Source organism: Peromyscus maniculatus, chromosome 5, assembly GCF_049852395.1.
Source record: "Peromyscus maniculatus bairdii isolate BWxNUB_F1_BW_parent chromosome 5, HU_Pman_BW_mat_3.1, whole genome shotgun sequence".
NCBI lineage: Eukaryota > Metazoa > Chordata > Mammalia > Rodentia > Cricetidae > Peromyscus > Peromyscus maniculatus.
Window position 1 is genome coordinate 69,725,700 of NC_134856.1, and position 16,485 is coordinate 69,742,184.

Genomic DNA, 16,485 nt, shown 5'->3' on the forward strand with positions numbered 1-16,485 from the left:
AGTTTCTCTCCAGGTTCCACCAAGCCCCACAGTCCAACAATCCATGTATAAAATAATCACTCAGACACTTATATTACTTATAAACTGTATGGCCATGGCAGGCTTCTTGTTAACTGTTCTTGTATCTTAAATTAACCCATTTTTATAAATCTATACCTTGCCACATGGCTGGTGGCTTACCGTGCTGGTCATGGCGGCAGCTGGCAGTGTCTCTCTGCCTCAGCCTTCCGCTTCCCAGAATTCTCCTCTCTCCTTGTCCCACCTAGTTCCTGCCTGGCCAATCAGTGTTTTATTTATTGACCAATCAGAGCAATTTGACATACAGACCATCCCACAGCAGTGGGTCAAGCAGGAAAACTCTAGCTACATGCGCGTGCGCGTGCGCGTGCGCGCGTGCGTGCGTGTGTGTGTGTGTGTGTGTGTGTGTGTCTGTGTGTGTGTGTCTGTGTGTATATCTATGTGTAGGTCAGAGGATAACTTATGGGAGTCAGTTCCCTCTTGCCACTAAGTGATATTTTATTTGTATTCAAATGTTATTTGTATGTTAATAAATAAAGTTGCCTGGGGGTCAGAGCTATTAGCAAGCCATAGGAAAGCAGGGCAGTGGTGGCGTATGTTTGTAATCCCAGCATTTGGTAGGCAGAGCTAGGTAAGTCTCTGTGTGTTCAGGGATACAGCCAGTATTGGATAACATGCCTTTAATCTCAATACTAATCAATAGAAAACCTGGAGGTCTATACAGACAGGCCATGACGAGGCAGTCATGTGGTTGGGTTTACAACCAGTGAGAAGACAGAACACAAACACTATAAAAAGACAGACACACAGGAAGTAGCTCTGGTTTGGGGAGGTAGGAACACTGCAGGAGGAAGGGTAAGGTTTTAGCTTTTAGCTCTGACCTCTTGGCTTTCTTCTTTGCATTGGTTCTGTGTTTCTTATTTAATAAGACGGTTTGTTACATCTACAACTAAAGTTCTAGATACTGGTCTCAAGTTGTCAGGCTTGCATGGCAAACACTCTTCCCGAACCATGATTATGATTTTTAAAACACAAGATCACTGAATCTCTGTTGTCTCAAGTCAGTTAGTTAGTAGTGAGTTAGGGAAGGAGTGAATGGGAAACTAACACAGGGTGAAGGGACCACTGGTTTTGGGAGGGATTGCTGAGAGTGGGGGATTGGCAAGGGTGGAGAGGAGCTTGGGCCACTAAGGTGATGGGTGAGGTACCCACTGGATTTGTAGTCACTACAGGTGAGAGAAGGTAAGAGCATTACCACAAATGGAGAATATTTTGCACACAGGTACTAGCTAGTGGTTAAGAATGTGAATTCTCAGAGAGAGCAGCAGTTTGGTAAGGACCACACTCAAGCACATTCAAGGCCAAGCATATATGAACCTTCCTCTGTTCTCGGCTGGAAACCTGCAGCTTTCTAGGAATTGCAGCAGAAACCCCATTTACAGGAAAAGACAGGTTTTAACTGCCTTGTGCAATCCTTGTGGCTGATATTTTTGCCTTATGAGACTGTAATCCCACCCCAAGGTACCTTTGGAGTTACCCTATACTCTTGTTTACTGAAAAAGAGAGAAGAGATTTCTTAGCAACCCTTGAGTTATAACATGGGAGCCACTGAGATGGACATGACTCTTCTTTGAGACGCAATGGGCACAAATGTGCAAAACCCAGGAGGAGGTGGGGTGTGCTCCTCTTTCTGACCTAAACAAAGTGCAGCCTTAAGGCCACTGCACTGAAGGGTCTCATTTCTGGAGTGTTTTTCTTTCAGTTACAATTGCCCTGTCACTTGATTTATGTCTTTTGTCAAATGTCACCACCCTCTCCTGACTACTCCATCCAAGGGAACCCTGGCCCCAGCTCCGGTAGGCTCTGTCCCTTACCCTGCTCTGTATTGATTTCCTAGCTGTATTATTTGTTACCTGACAACACATTACAATGTTTTCTTCATGCCCATCCCTCATACTGACCAGAAACTCAATGAAAATGGGGATTATTGTACATTTAGCTTACTTCTGTGTTCTCTGCGCCTGGAATGCGCTCAGAAGATGGCTGCCATTCAATAATTACTAAATGCGTAAGGGAGTCAATGAATCTAGCCCTCTGCTTTGCTTCAGTCTCTTTACAGCCGTGGTTCCGAGTGTCATCTGATGAGCACACGATTTCTCAATAGCGATGCTGTCAGTATCTGAGGCATGTCATTCTTTGGTGTGGGCTTATTTTGTGCAGTAGTGATATCTAATGGCTCTGGCTCCTAGTAGATGCCAGTAAGTAGCACCTGGTCCCTGTCCTAAGTTATGAATATCAGAATGTCTCTAGATATCACCAAATGTCTACCGGAAATCAAAAGGCCCTGGATGAAAACCACAGGGAAGTATCATGTTGACTAGGCTGGTATGGGTGTTCATTATTGTTAAAATTATTGATGAATTACTAAAAGTGGGTACATAGTAATGGAAAGACCAGGATGTCTAAATAAAAGCCACATAACATTGAGTACTTAGTGCAGCCAGGAATTCCAGGCAATTATTTGATTATAATAAGCAATGGTAATTGTGGATGAAGACAAAATTATTGAACATGATTGACTTGGCTGAATTATTGTATTAGACTACGAACAAATGGAAACAAACTTACCCTGGTCTTAAGTCCAGAGCTTAAGACCAAGTGTAGGTATAAAACAACCATCTAGTGACCTGAGTGGCCTGAGATTTCAACTTTAAAGCATGTAAGCCACATCAAATCTCAGATCATATGTATTTCCTCCCAACAGTATGCCACTTTAAAAGCTTCAAAACCTAAACCTGGTGTGGTGGCGCCTACCTGTAGTCCCAGCACTTGGAAGGTGAAGAAAGCAAGACAATTAGGTCCCTAGGACAGCCTTGGCTACTTAGCCACTTTGAGGCCAGCCTGGGATACATGAGACTTAAAAAAAAAGTTTTACAGCCTGGGTAATTCTTTTTAAGTTTTTAAAGTCTTCTCTGTATTTTTTTTCTAGGAAACATTGTCAAGATAATTTCAAAAAACTTCTTACAGTAGAACAAGAATAAAATAAAGAATTGAAAACTGGTCTGCTTTATTAATGGAATTTTAAATTAATTGGCTCAAAATATGGAACTTACATTTCTAGAATTGACAAAGGCCCAGACAGATTTAAAATTTTAGGATCAGACAGCAGGCTTTGGGGAGTACTTTGTTGCTTTGGTTTAAAACTACACATTTTAAGATGTCATGTTTAAAATTTATGAAATAACACTTGCCATTCTTCCTAAAAAGCAAATAATAATTCAAATGGCTTAGAAGTCTACATCAGTAACTCATGACATACCTTTAGAACGAAGCAGTGGTCAGTGGGTGCTTTGTATTTCAGTTTATACTGAATCCCATAGTAAATGTTAACATTTTCAAACTGTATAAAACACGCCAGATCTCGGGATGTCTAGAAGACAGGGAAAACATAATTTCTCTGAGATGGTAGTTACTAATTTCCCCAGATTCTTCTTGATGCTGCAACAAAGGATTTCATTTCAGTAGATAAAATACGGAATTTTGAGATCATTTCATTTATACAAACATCTTCTGTACACTGTTTTCTTTAAGTCAAGTCTACATAAGCAATAACAGGCAACCGGTGCCTGTCCTGCAATGGGATGAAAGAGGATGAAAGATGACCATGTCGTCTCAGCATCGGCTATCGACTCTGGGAGTCAGAACCGACTGATCACGTGCCGTTGCTTTTGCTACAATCCCGACAAGATGGCCCCTGTTGGAAGCGTCGCTGTGACTTTGCTGTTTGAAATCAGCGACTGAGTTCGTGATTGACCCTTAGAAAAGAAAAGCAAGTCCCCTCAGGATGAAGAATGAGAGCTAAATTCGATGCTCAGTAAATTAGCACACGCTCCATGCTCTTTCGCGCTTTCTCCCGAGGCCAGAGGGGTTGCCATGGAAACAGAGACCTCTCCTCCGTGGATAAAATGTGTTGAAAATGGCAATGTCTAATCTACATATCTGGTTTCACTTCGATTACGTGTTTGTTCCACTATTCATGTTACCCTTTGTCCTGTGTTCTAGAACCCCCACCTAGTTACTGAATAAAGAACACAGGTCAGGGACGCTACAGCACACGGGACAACTGCCTCCTTTCTTCATGGCAGGACATTTTTCTTTTATATTTTTTTTGGGTTTTTGAAGCTTTAATTACAAAACGACATACACTCACCACAGTTAAATTTATACAGTCTACATTTTCTTTTTATCAGCTTTTGCTTCCATTTTTTATTCCTGCTTAGAGGTACCACACATAAAATAGACAGGTAGACTCCTAAATGTTCTGAGTATATTTTTTCCTTCATTCCATTTATCTATTAATTGTCTATCATCTATCTATCTATCTATCTATCTATCTATCTATCTATCTATCTATCTATCTATCTCTATCTACCTATTATCGATCTATCTGACATCTATCTATAGGTTTAGGCATAGGTGGACCCCTTTATACCTATATGTATATACTTGTATATATTTTGCATATATTCATGTATACACATATATACAAATATTTATGCATATAATTGTTTTCTCAATGGATATGGAGCCCAAGGCCTTGTGCCAGGGAAGTTCTCTACTCCAAGCTCAACATAAGGATTGTAAGAGTCAAAGGCAGTAGGTGACTGAACTGTTCTCTGGCCTCAGCAGGGCAGTGGCACATGTAAATCCACAGCAGTTGTGACATCATGCGCAAGACCTATACAAGCTGAAGCCAGACAAAAATCCCAGCGTGTGGTGGGGACATGGGCACAAAGCTGTGGAGGGAGGAGGAGTCAGTTTCTGATTCCTGGTAGGTCAACACTACAGTGGACAGCCAAACACCTGAGAATTTGGCAATTGAAATTGGACTCAATAAATTAAAACAAACAAATAAAAAGACAGAAAGTTGGGTGGGTAGGGAAGGGAGGTAGATCTGAGAGGAGTTGAGGGAAGGGAGGTGAATATGACTATGAAATTCTCAAAAAATTAATAAAACATATTAACATTTAAATCATGAATGAGACGTCACTACAAATGCTGCTTTCTGAACTTTTGTTCTTCCTTGTTAGGACACGGTTACTAATTTCCCCAGGACACACAAGTGGCTATTCAACACTTGATTCCTGTACAATATTCCATTGTATGATAAAACTATTTAACTACTGTGCTGTACGTGATCAGAGACGAATCCAGCTTCTGCCGTTATAAAAACATTGTGTATGTGAGTAAGTATTTCTGTGGATAGATCACCAAAGGTCCAGCTGCTGTCCAAAGGGGAGTGCATCTGCATCCCCTTACATTGCACAGGACTTGGTAAATTATTCTCAACTTGGCTGTACCATTTTATAGTCTAGCTCTAAATTCCCAAGAATGTCCCTTTTTTTCTTACCCTCTCCCATCAAGATTGTCAATATTACTGATTGTATCAATCTCAAGGGAGTAAGTAATATATGCTAACTTATTTACTGCTAAGATGGAACAGTTTTCACTAAGCTAATTTTGATGGGTTTTTCTGGGAAATCTCACTTAATAAGCTTTGCCATTTTTCTGTACACATTAATCTTTTTCTTGATTTGTTGAAGTCTTTACATATGATGGATAGTTACATTTAGTCATATATGCTGCAAATGTCTGACTATTTAACTAGTCCTTATAGTCTTGTTTGGTATCTTCATCCATGAGGAATTTAAAACAACTTTGTGTAGTCAACACCATCAATTTTCTCCTTCATAATTTTGAATTTTATTCTTGATTAAGAAATATCTTTGTGCACTAGAATTATGAAAATATCAACTCCTATTTTCTTTTATGGTTTTAGAGTAGTTTTTCTAAAGGTGTCTTAATTAAGCTAGGATTTGAGTTGGTTCACAGTTTGAAGTGGAAAACTTTTAAAAATGGGTGTACAATTATTTCAATACTCTTTATTATCTTAAATTCTACATCATTTCCCCACTACTGTAGAATTCTAGCTTTAAATTCCCTACATTAGTTGGCTCTTTGTTGATCTGTTCATTTATAACTGCTTTTCTTTGCACTGTAATCTAATGTTTAACCTCTGAGAGGCAGAATTTTAGATCAATGTTCTTCACAGTTTTGGGAGGGTTCATTTTGGGGTACAGAATTCCTTTTTGATTAATTTTGCAACCAGTCTTTGAATTTTAAGTAAAAACAATGCAACAGGAATTTTCATAGATTAATAAAACCGGTTTCTTTGTAAAAATTTTTAGTTTATGCAACATGCATCTGCACATTTGTACTTATTACTATGCATTCTACACTTGTCACTCCTGCCCTGCACAGAATCTTGAATTAGGCTTCATTTGTATACTGCTTACATAAAGCAAAAATGATTTCTTCCTTAGCCAGTTTGTTTGGTCACAGTCATTTTCCAGGTGAGGGTCTTCTATTGTGGAGACAAGCACACCAGTTGTGAACAATGTGCTTTTGTCTCTTTTCCCAATGACTGGACTTCTGGATTCCTCCGAACTCCATCCCAGTGCTCACGGCAACGATGACAGAAATTGCCCAACTCTAAGGTGAATGAAGCTTGTATCACTCAGTGAACTGTCTGTCCTGGGCTTATTTATATGTCTTATATTTAACTGCTTAGGACATATCTGCTGTAAAACAATATCATCTGTGGAATGTGTTGTGTGTCCAGTGTGGAACTAAGGCAAAGGTAGCAGAGGTAGGAAGTATCAGGTCTAAGATTCACACCACAGGAAAAAGGGTAAGTAGAGCAACATCTGCCTGGCATCAACAGTTACCCATAATGGCCACAGAGACAGCGGGGTCGCCTCACTGGTGATGTCACCTGCTTGGGGATGTGGGATAAGCCTTATTAGAGGAAATCTGCAATCCATAAACGTGTCATTTGGCAAAGTCCTACACTCAGCTTAACGCAGACAGGGGTATTCTAAAGCTTTATAGGTGAACGAAAATGAACTGTCCCAACTCTCCAAGAAAAGCTTCAGCAAAGGTTAAAGATCAGAGCCACTGTTAAAATTAGATCTAGAATAACAATTTACTATGTTGGTAGATTTGAGCCAATAATCCCAGCTTGCCAAGCAAAACTTAAATGACATCTAAAATGCTCTGATAAATTAAGAAGCATAATGAATTAAGTATGCCTCTGAGGACAATTTGACTGATCAGAATATAAGATTTAAAATCCAATGTAGAGCTCAAGACTTGTAACACCACTAAGATTTTAGATAAAATAAGTTTGATCACAATGACTACAGAACAAGGGGGTTAATATGAAGGAAAAAGTTTTCAGAATCGAGTAGGTCAGGCTTGGTAGGAGGCAACTTCACCTGCTGAGCCATCTTGATGGCCCATGACTTTAAAACACATGCTTTTATTTTCAGATTCAAGAAAAAGCTATGGAAAACACAAATGTACTTCAACAATTTCGTATTGTAGAACATATATTTGTGTAGATTTTGTAGTACCACAGAATCCATGGTACCAGGATATGGCTAAGATTATCTCCCCCTGAAGTATTTCTGTGTCTCACCCTTCTGAGATGTGTTCTCTGATAAGTGACATTTTGACTTTTCACTTTGTTACCATTTTCCCTTGTGATTGTGGTATTTGGATTGGGAATGACCCTCTGAGGCCCACATGCTAAGGCACCACTGGGAGGTGGTAGAGACATCAGAGGTGGGCCCATTGGGTGTTCCCAGAAGGGGTTGTGGGACTCTGGCCTCTCCTCTATTTTGCTTCCACCCTGAGGTAATGCCATCCTCTGCCATGTTCCCTCCCAATGAGGAGCTGCCTTGCCACAGGCTTAAAACAATAGGCTTATTTCCAAAACTAAGCCAAAATAAACCTGTGTTTAGAAAAGTTACTTCTTTTAATTTTTGAGATTATAATTACATCATTCCCCACTTCCATTTCTTCCCTCCAAACCCTCCCATGTGCCCATCCTTACTTTCTTTCAAATTCATGGCCTCTTTTTCATTAATTGTACTACATGCATATATATGTATATGTATGTACATACTAAATACAACATTCTCAGTTTGTACGATGTTACTTCTATGGAAGTTTTCGGGGCTGACCACTTGGTATGGGATAACCAACTGGTGTGCTCTTCCCTGGGGGAGACTATGTCTCCAGCTCTCAGCATTCCTAGTTGCCTGTAGTTCTTTGCGTAGGGTTGAAGCTTCCTGGCCTTTTCCCTTGTCCACATTAGCATGTATATTGTCCTTAAAAAATTGTTTTTATGTGCATTGGTGTTTTGCCTGCATTTATGTCTGTGTGAGGGTGTCAGATCCCCTGGAACTGTAGTTACAGACAGTTGTAATCTGCCATGTGGGTGCTGGGAATTGAACCCAGGTCCTCTAGAAGAATAGCCAGTGCTCTTAACCTCTGAGCCATTTCTCTAGCCCCTATTGTTGTCCTTGTTCAGCTCATATTTATGCAGTCGTGCTGGTGAGATTTTATGGATGTAGCTTTTAATATTTCTAGGAGACACAGCCTCACAGCAAACTCCCTGTTCCTCTGGCTCTTACATTCTTTCTATTCCATCTTCTGCAATGACCCCTGAGCCTTAGGTGTGGGATAAACATGTCTTCTGGAAAACTTTATTGTCTCAGGTGTTTTGTTATAGTAATGAAAAGCTGACTGACCTTTGTCTTTCCTTTGGGAACGTAGTAAATTCCAGAAGCCCTCAGAAGAAAGTAGCGCCGTTTCCAGGATTTCTTCCCATCTTCTTTCAAATAAAGAGCTCCTTCAAGTTCTGGTACGATGATGGATGTGCCACAGAAACTTTCCTGAAATTGGAATCCAGAGACATAACACACACATTCTGCTCACATTTAAAGAATAATCCCAGTTTAAGTCAATTCTATTGGAAGTGGATTGAACACGTTTCCTTTACATAATGTCTACCAACGGGGAGGAAAAAGAACATAATGTCAAAGGTCCAGGGTGCTGGGTTCCATGTCAAGACTTCCTGCCCACTGATCTCTGTACCTGTGGACCACTAAATCTCAGTTCCTGTTTTTGTAAAAATGGAGTAGTAGTTGGATATTGGCTGTGAGGATAATCTTATTATATTGTAGACATAAGCATTCAATAAAATCTTTTAATGCTGTTGTAAGCTGGGACATAAAAATTCCTTTCCACATGAGTAAGGTGGCCACTAGCCAGGTGGTGGCTCTTGCCCATAATTTCAGCACTTGGGGAGGCTGAGACAGGAGAATTGCCATGAGTGTGAGGCCAGCCTGGGTTAGTAAGTTCCAAGCAAGCCTGGCATATAGAAAAAAACCCTATGTCAAAAAAAGTAAAATTATATAATTCTACGATAAAATAAATTGGTATTTTATTTTTTAAAGATTTTATTATTTATTTTTTATCTGTTCTGTCCCCAAATTAGTATTTTGTTATTGGAAGTTTTCAAACATGACAAAGGCCATTACTACTACTATAATAAACAGAAAAGAACACATTTCCTTTTCTTTTACTTTTTTTTTTTTTTTTTGGAGACAGAGTTTCTCTGTGTAGCTTTGGAGCCTGTTCTGGAACTCGCTCTGTAGACCACGCTGGCCCCACCCCGAACTCACAGAGATCCACCTGCCTCTGTCTCCTGAGTGCTGGGATTAAAGTCGTGTGTCACCACCACTCAGCCAAACAAAAACAACAACAAACCCAGAACCACATTTTCTAGATACAGATTTTCAAATCCTAAAACTTGCATGAGGGTGTATAAATCTCCATAAATTTCTTTTCAAAAAGCAATTGGATAAATTGCATATTATTCTATCTTTTTGCTTGGCTACTCAGTTATTGTTTTAATATTATAACTCTCAGTGTAGTTTCACAAATGCAAAATAATTTCATTTTATCCTCCAGAGTAAACCTCTGCACAGGACAGCCGGAGAAGAGCTCTGCCCATAGTCCTCCCAGTGACCTTCCAGTTCAGGTATTAGTGGGCTTGTCAATCATCTGTAAGAGTATCTGAAGTTTTGGACCAAAGCTGAGAGCAGGACAATGCAGTTTTCCTATAGTATAATAGGTTTCATATTTTCATATGCACTCATCTCCACATGGTTTTGAAATCTAATCCCAAGGACTATTCATGCAACTGTATCAATTCACACACAAGCAAGTGTCCTCTTGTAGACAGAGACTGTCCAATCATTGATTGAAACAAATGGCTGTGGCCGGAAAATATTTCTTTTCCATGACTCAGTCTCCGTCATCACTGATACATTCAGAATCCTTCCTATCCTTGCTTTTGGGGACACCTGGTGTTTTTTCATCATTCTAGAGCAGTTGTTCTCAACCTTCCTAATGCTAAGACCCTTAATGTAGTTCCTTGTGTTGTGGTGACCCCCAACCATAACATTATTTTCATTGCTACTTTGTAACTATAATTTTGCTACTATTATGAATTGTAATGTAAATATCTGATATGCCGATGTATTTTCATTGTTACAAATTGAACATAATTAAAGCACAGTGATTAATCACAAAACAATATGTAATTTTATATTGTAAAATATATACCAATAGCTTTAATAATTCAAAAGATACATGGTATAGTTCAGGCATAGTTTAATACAGTTCATTAAAGTTTCCTATTATTTGCTAGTATTCACATCAACCATAACAATATGAAAAGATCGGCATCCAGATTACACACACATTTTGCAGTAGTTGATGATCTTCCAGTACATGATTTTACATTTACCCAGTAATTAGAATTCATGAAGTGTCCTTTTACCTCTAATACTGCTTTAGTATGGTAGCTGCTCTCTACACATGAGTGACTGGTCTACATAAGTATGTAATGATGCCCAGCCTGTCACATACACCTGTATGTTCAGGGTATATGTGATGGGTTTGGAGTGATGATGTCTTTAAGTAAGTGGGCAGACCCGCCTGGAGATGGATAGAGGAGCAGTGTCTCAGTTCCTAAGACCATCAGAAATATTTGTTTTTTAACGGTCTTATGTAGTGGGTAGCCATTCCAGCTTTGATCTGAAGTTCCAATACCCATTGAGGCTTTGGTAACTATCATGCCTACAAGGTGGGGCCAAGAGAGGACCCTGAAGACCTGAGATCCAGATGCACTGCCTCTCTTGGTTCCCAGCAGAGTTCTCCAGAGAACACCCAGACCCTGTGACCTACCTATCCCTTCATTTGTAAGTTATGCCACTAAATAAACTTCCCTTTTAACTACATGGAGTGGCTTTAATAATTTTGCCAATAGTCTTAGGTGACCCCTGTGAAAGGGTCACTTGACCCCCAGGTTGAGAACCATTGTTCTAGAGTCTAGTGGCGGGAAGCAGAAAGGACATCTCATTTTCATTGTTGGGCCTCCGATGAGAGGCCCATTGCATTTACAGTCCAGAACCAGACCTAGAAAAGCATGTTCAGGACCTTGGGAATGGCAGCAAGGTCAGCTGCTCTGGTTTTGGTCTAGACCTTCTTGGATGTGACAGGGAATGGAAACACGAGTGGAGGTAAACCCACTGGGGAACAGAACATGGCGCTCTTTAGAGTCAGTGAATTGGCTCCATAGGCTCTGTGTTCACCCCCAGGTCTAAACTTCCAAGAGACAAGTCTAATAATTCAAGACAGATCAACATTACATTGGGAGTGAATCAAGCCAACTTGTCTGGGGCTCTAGGATGCCCATGTGTGACCTAAGACCTGAAAGAGGGCCTTGGTCTTTAGCATCGTTGCCTTAACAGCTTCCAACAAAGTCCACTGTCAGGGAACTTCTAGAATGTTCCCTAGTGGTGAGCATCAACGGTTCTGGGCATTCACTGCCTCCCTGAATCTCTGTGATGATTCCAAATGATTTGCTACTGAGGCTCACAGGGGCATGCTCTAGCCATTAGCACATGAACAACTTGAACAGAGTCACATCCTAAGTCACCTCTAGGCCTCACATTTGAAGGGCCTTGCCAAAGACAATGACTTGAAAATCCATACATCTGATTCCATAGAGCCCTTCTGAAACAGAACATACATGTCACAATGAGTTTATCAGGATTCATGTCTTTTTTTGTGAAAGAATTACTAATTCAATTTCATAAAAGTAAACTATTTTGTCTAAAGTCATACTTCTTTACAACTGACTCAAAAAAATCACTGAATTATCTAAATGGCTATCATTTGGTAATAATTAGCATTTACACCCCATTTTAGGGAGCATTTCAGAATTTTTTGAAGCTTACCTCAAGTAAGGATTCTTTGTTTCTAGCATTCATTTTCTCATTGGTTTCCTTGTTTTCTTTTTTCCCTTTGTTATCCAAGTAGAAATTCTAGATAAAACATTAAGAGATCAGATCAGCAAGTATTGATCACTATGATGGATACTGCAAGGAACTCGTGATCTGGCTGGAGAGAGAAGACATTTCCATGTGAGAACATGAACAAGACAGAACTGTAGTAACTCTATTGGTGATCACCCATACTCAAGCAGGATCTTGGTTCCTTCCCAGAAAGCAGAACAAAAATATTAGTAAAGAGTGTGACACCATTTAATTGCTAATTTCCATAGATCATGAACCTCAGTGTCAAACACTGAAAGCTGAGAGGCACTCAGGAGAAGCCCAGGGTTGGGGTGAAGTTTGAACCCTTGTCCAAGTTCAGCAGGAGAACGACTCTGGTCAATGAGTGCAAGTCCTCAGGCCTTAGGGCTCTGTGTTTGTTTCAGGTGATGGAAGTTAGGACGTACTCTCTCACCATGCAGCACATGGGTGTTAGAGACCACAGTAGAATGGACTGTCAGAGGCTAAAGAGTGGGACACCTGCCGCCTGATACGCAATGTTTGCTATGTTAGTTACAAAACACTGAATTAAAAATAGGTGCTGTGAAGGGTAAGAACATTTTTTCTTCCGAAGTGTGGAAAAGGGAGGCAAGCACAAGGTAGACCGAATCTCCTGGGTCTGTTTGGGTCTGGCTTCTGTATTATCTCACACAGATGCCAACAAGAGCATAGGCTTTACCAGGGAGAAAATACACTCCAGACTATTGAGACTCTCAGTGATGAATCTGTTAAAGTTCTGAGATGTCAAAATTCTCTATGGATTCTTCACATTATTAATCTGCTAAAGTTTTGAGATGTCAAAATTCTCTACAGTTTCTTCACATTGCTTTGAATTAAACACAACCTCATAAATGGCTACAGAAAGATCATTTATCCTACATGGATGGTAGAGAGCGTGAGTTACCTATTATTAACTCTTGTATCAGCTGGTCACAGGCCTTGAATAAGCCATTTACTAACCATTATTCATAAATATTAAAATAAAGTAACAGTCAGTACCTAAGTATACATGTCCTCTTTGCTCTATTAGAAACTGCTCTGCAAACTTTGAAGCCTACAGTTTATTGGGCTTATTATTACTATTAGTTGCATTATTTGTAGTAATAGCATTATAGTTGTAAGAGAGAAAGTGAAACAAGGTGTGATAGTTTGAATGTAATTGGCCCCCCTAATCATAAAGGGCACTATTAGGAGGTATGGCTTTGTTGGAGTGGGTATGGCCTTGTTGGAGCAAGTGTGTCACTGTGGGGGTGGGCTTTGAGGTTTCCTATGCTCAGGATACAACCAGTGTCTCAGTTGACTTCCTGTTGCCTGTAAGCTGTAAGACTTTCAACTACTCTAGCACGTGTCTGCTTGCACACCACCATGCTCCTTGCCATGATGATAATGGACTGAACCTCTGAAACTGTAAGTGAGCCACCCCAATTAAATGTTTTCCTTTATAAGAGTTACTGTGGTCATGGTGTCTCGTCACACAATAGAAACCCTAACTAAGACACAAACAAGCTAATGCTGAACTGGGCCATGATTTGAATTGCATACAGATTTTAAACTAATTATTGAGTTGCATCTATTGACCATGAAGTCCTTGGGGAAAAGATTTTCCTCTCACATAGGTCGTTTATGGATTATGAATGTATCTATAAGGTCAGGATTGCCATCTTCTCTTGACCTCAGTATTCCACTGCTTAGCCTAGTGGAATGAGACCTGTCTGGCTGTGGTCACACTACAGCTATATTAGTACATTCATTTGCATTTAACACTTGTCCGGCTATTACACTTATGGTATTTGGAATGGTGATTTTATTTTGAGGCTTGCATGTTCTATTAAGTCCCCTAATTAAAGCGAGGTGGATAATTGTTGTTTTTTTTTAAAGGTGGGGGAGAAAGTCTGGGTTGGAGAGATGGTTCAGCACTTAAAAGTGCTTACTATTTTTCAGAAGCCTCGGGTTCAGTTCATAGCACCCACATCAGATGGCTTATGACCACCTGTAACTATAGTTCTAGAGGATCTGATGCCCTCAGGTCTCAGAGGGTACCTACATAGACACGGCTCACACAGACTCCTGAGGTGGGTACATGCGTGCGTGCGTGCGCGAGCACGCGCGCGCGCGCACACACACACACACACATGCACAAATAAAAATAATAAATTAGTATTAAAAAACAAGAAAGAAAAAAAGGGTAGACTTATCAGCAGCTTATCTTAAAAATCATTAAGAACACCCACCAATGGACAAGTGGGACCACAGAAAGCAGAAATACTTCTAGCTATCAAAAGATACCATCAGTCAAGAAAAGAGGCAGCCTACAGAACTCAAAAAAAGCAAACAACAAACGAAAACACTAGACATCAAGGAAACAAATAACCCAGTTATAAAACAGGGCTTGAAATGAAACAGAGTTCTCAAAAGATGACACACTAGCAGCTGATAAATACCAAAAAAGTTCAACGTTCTTAGCCATCAGGGAAATGCAAATCAAAACTGCTTTGAGATTTTTTCTTAGTCCGAATGGCTAAGGTCAAGAAAGACACATGACAGCACACGCTGGTGGGGGTTCAGGGAAAGGGGGACACTTTTATGTTCACTGCTGGCAGGAGTGTGGCCATTATGGAAATCAGTGGGGGTTCTTCAAAAAGCTGAAAACTGATCTACCAAAAGATCCGGCTATACTACTCTTGGGCATAAACCTAAAGGATTCTATGCCTCACTACAGAGATACTTGCTCATTCATACTCATGGGTGCTCTGTGCACAATAGCCAGGAAATGGAAATACCCAAGATGTCCATCAACTGACAGATAATGAAAATATGGTGCATTTGTGTAATGAACTATTATTCAGCTGTTTAAAAATATAATTTGCAGGAAAATAAGTGGAACTAGAAACAGTCATCCTGAGCGAGGTAACCCAGACCCACAAAGACAAACATGTTTTCTGTTGTATATGAATGTTAGCCTTTAAGCTTTGGACATATGTGTTTTGTTCAGAATACCAACAAAGATTAGGTAACTAGTAAGGGGCCACGGAATGGAGGGACTCTTTCAAGGAAGAGGAAATAGAATATGTGTTATAGAAAAATAGAAGAGAGAAGATGAAATGGAGTGGGTGATGAGAGGACAGGCTAGAGGAGGGAATATGGGGGTGATAACTAACATTAAAGTCTTTTTAAAAAATATGGAAACTTACTATTGTAGAAGTTTACTAAAATATATACTTATATAAAAGAAACTTAAATGGAGTTACTCTATACTTGGGGGATAATAACCCAACCAGACCAAATAAAACACCTACTACCAAGGCTGGGTTGCATATTTTTGAGTCAAAGGCATCCCGTAGAGTCCCCAAACATTATGATTGGTTGTCGATGCTGTTGGTTACCCTCTAGAATTTGACAGTAAAGCTCTATTGCTGAAGACAATACTTGAGTCATAGAATATGGAGAAATCTAGCTCAACCAGAAGCTTCACCCTTACTGAGTAGAATTCATAACGCTGGAAGGTTCTAGACACACTACTATAAGGGAAAAGTAATCATCAGTCCCATTCAACTGTGAACCCTATGAGCTACAGTAATTATCTGCCTGGCCAGATATGCCCTCTGATCCAATAATGGCATGAATGAAGTGGAGCAACCAACCACTTTTGATTGGATTTAAAGCCTGCTTCACCAAATGGAACTCATACCCAACATTGCAATAAGGTCAAGAACTTGAGGTTAGACAAGCATTAGGCCCTATGGGAAAAGCTACTACTTTTATTTTGCTAAATGACTCCTTATGACATATTGCCGTGCCCACTCAATGCACCACTCAAACCCCATCAGAGAAGCTTCTTCTTGCAGTAAATGGTAACGAACACAGAAATGCACAACTGGTCAATGTGCAGAGAATAAGAGACTTTGGAATGTTCAGCTCTAAAAGGGATGTCTATGTCATACCCCTCCCCTTAAAGGTTTAGGGATCTATGTGGGAGAGAGGACAGAAAGATTATAAGATCCAGAGGTGGTGAATAACTCAATGAAACTGTGTTTTCCAGATATGGCAGAGCAGATGCACACATGTGTTCACAGAGACTGTGTCATCAACATGCAAAAGACATGCACAAGCTCAAACCAGACAAAATCTTAGCATGGAGGAGGAGGTGGTCATG

The 16,485-nt window shown here is 40.1% G+C and overlaps 1 protein-coding gene and 1 long non-coding RNA gene across 3 annotated transcripts in view; one reads left to right on the forward strand and one right to left on the reverse strand.

Moving 5' to 3' along the window:
- Apbb1ip (amyloid beta precursor protein binding family B member 1 interacting protein) overlaps nucleotides 1–16,485 on the reverse strand; it is a 103,954-nt gene that overhangs the window by 11,853 nt on the left and 75,616 nt on the right. For both annotated transcript variants that reach the window (XM_076572554.1, XM_076572555.1), the window contains exons 8-10: nucleotides 12,237–12,323; nucleotides 8,676–8,819; nucleotides 3,338–3,448 (exon numbers count right to left, since the gene is read on the reverse strand). In XM_076572554.1, coding sequence (XP_076428669.1) covers nucleotides 3,338–3,448; nucleotides 8,676–8,819; nucleotides 12,237–12,323 — 342 coding nt within the window. The remainder of the gene's footprint in view (nucleotides 1–3,337; nucleotides 3,449–8,675; nucleotides 8,820–12,236; nucleotides 12,324–16,485) is intronic.
- On the forward strand, nucleotides 3,444–9,148 carry LOC143273373 (uncharacterized). The gene is made up of 2 exons (XR_013051444.1): nucleotides 3,444–4,322; nucleotides 5,109–9,148. It is a non-coding gene; the product is annotated as an uncharacterized LOC143273373 (long non-coding RNA).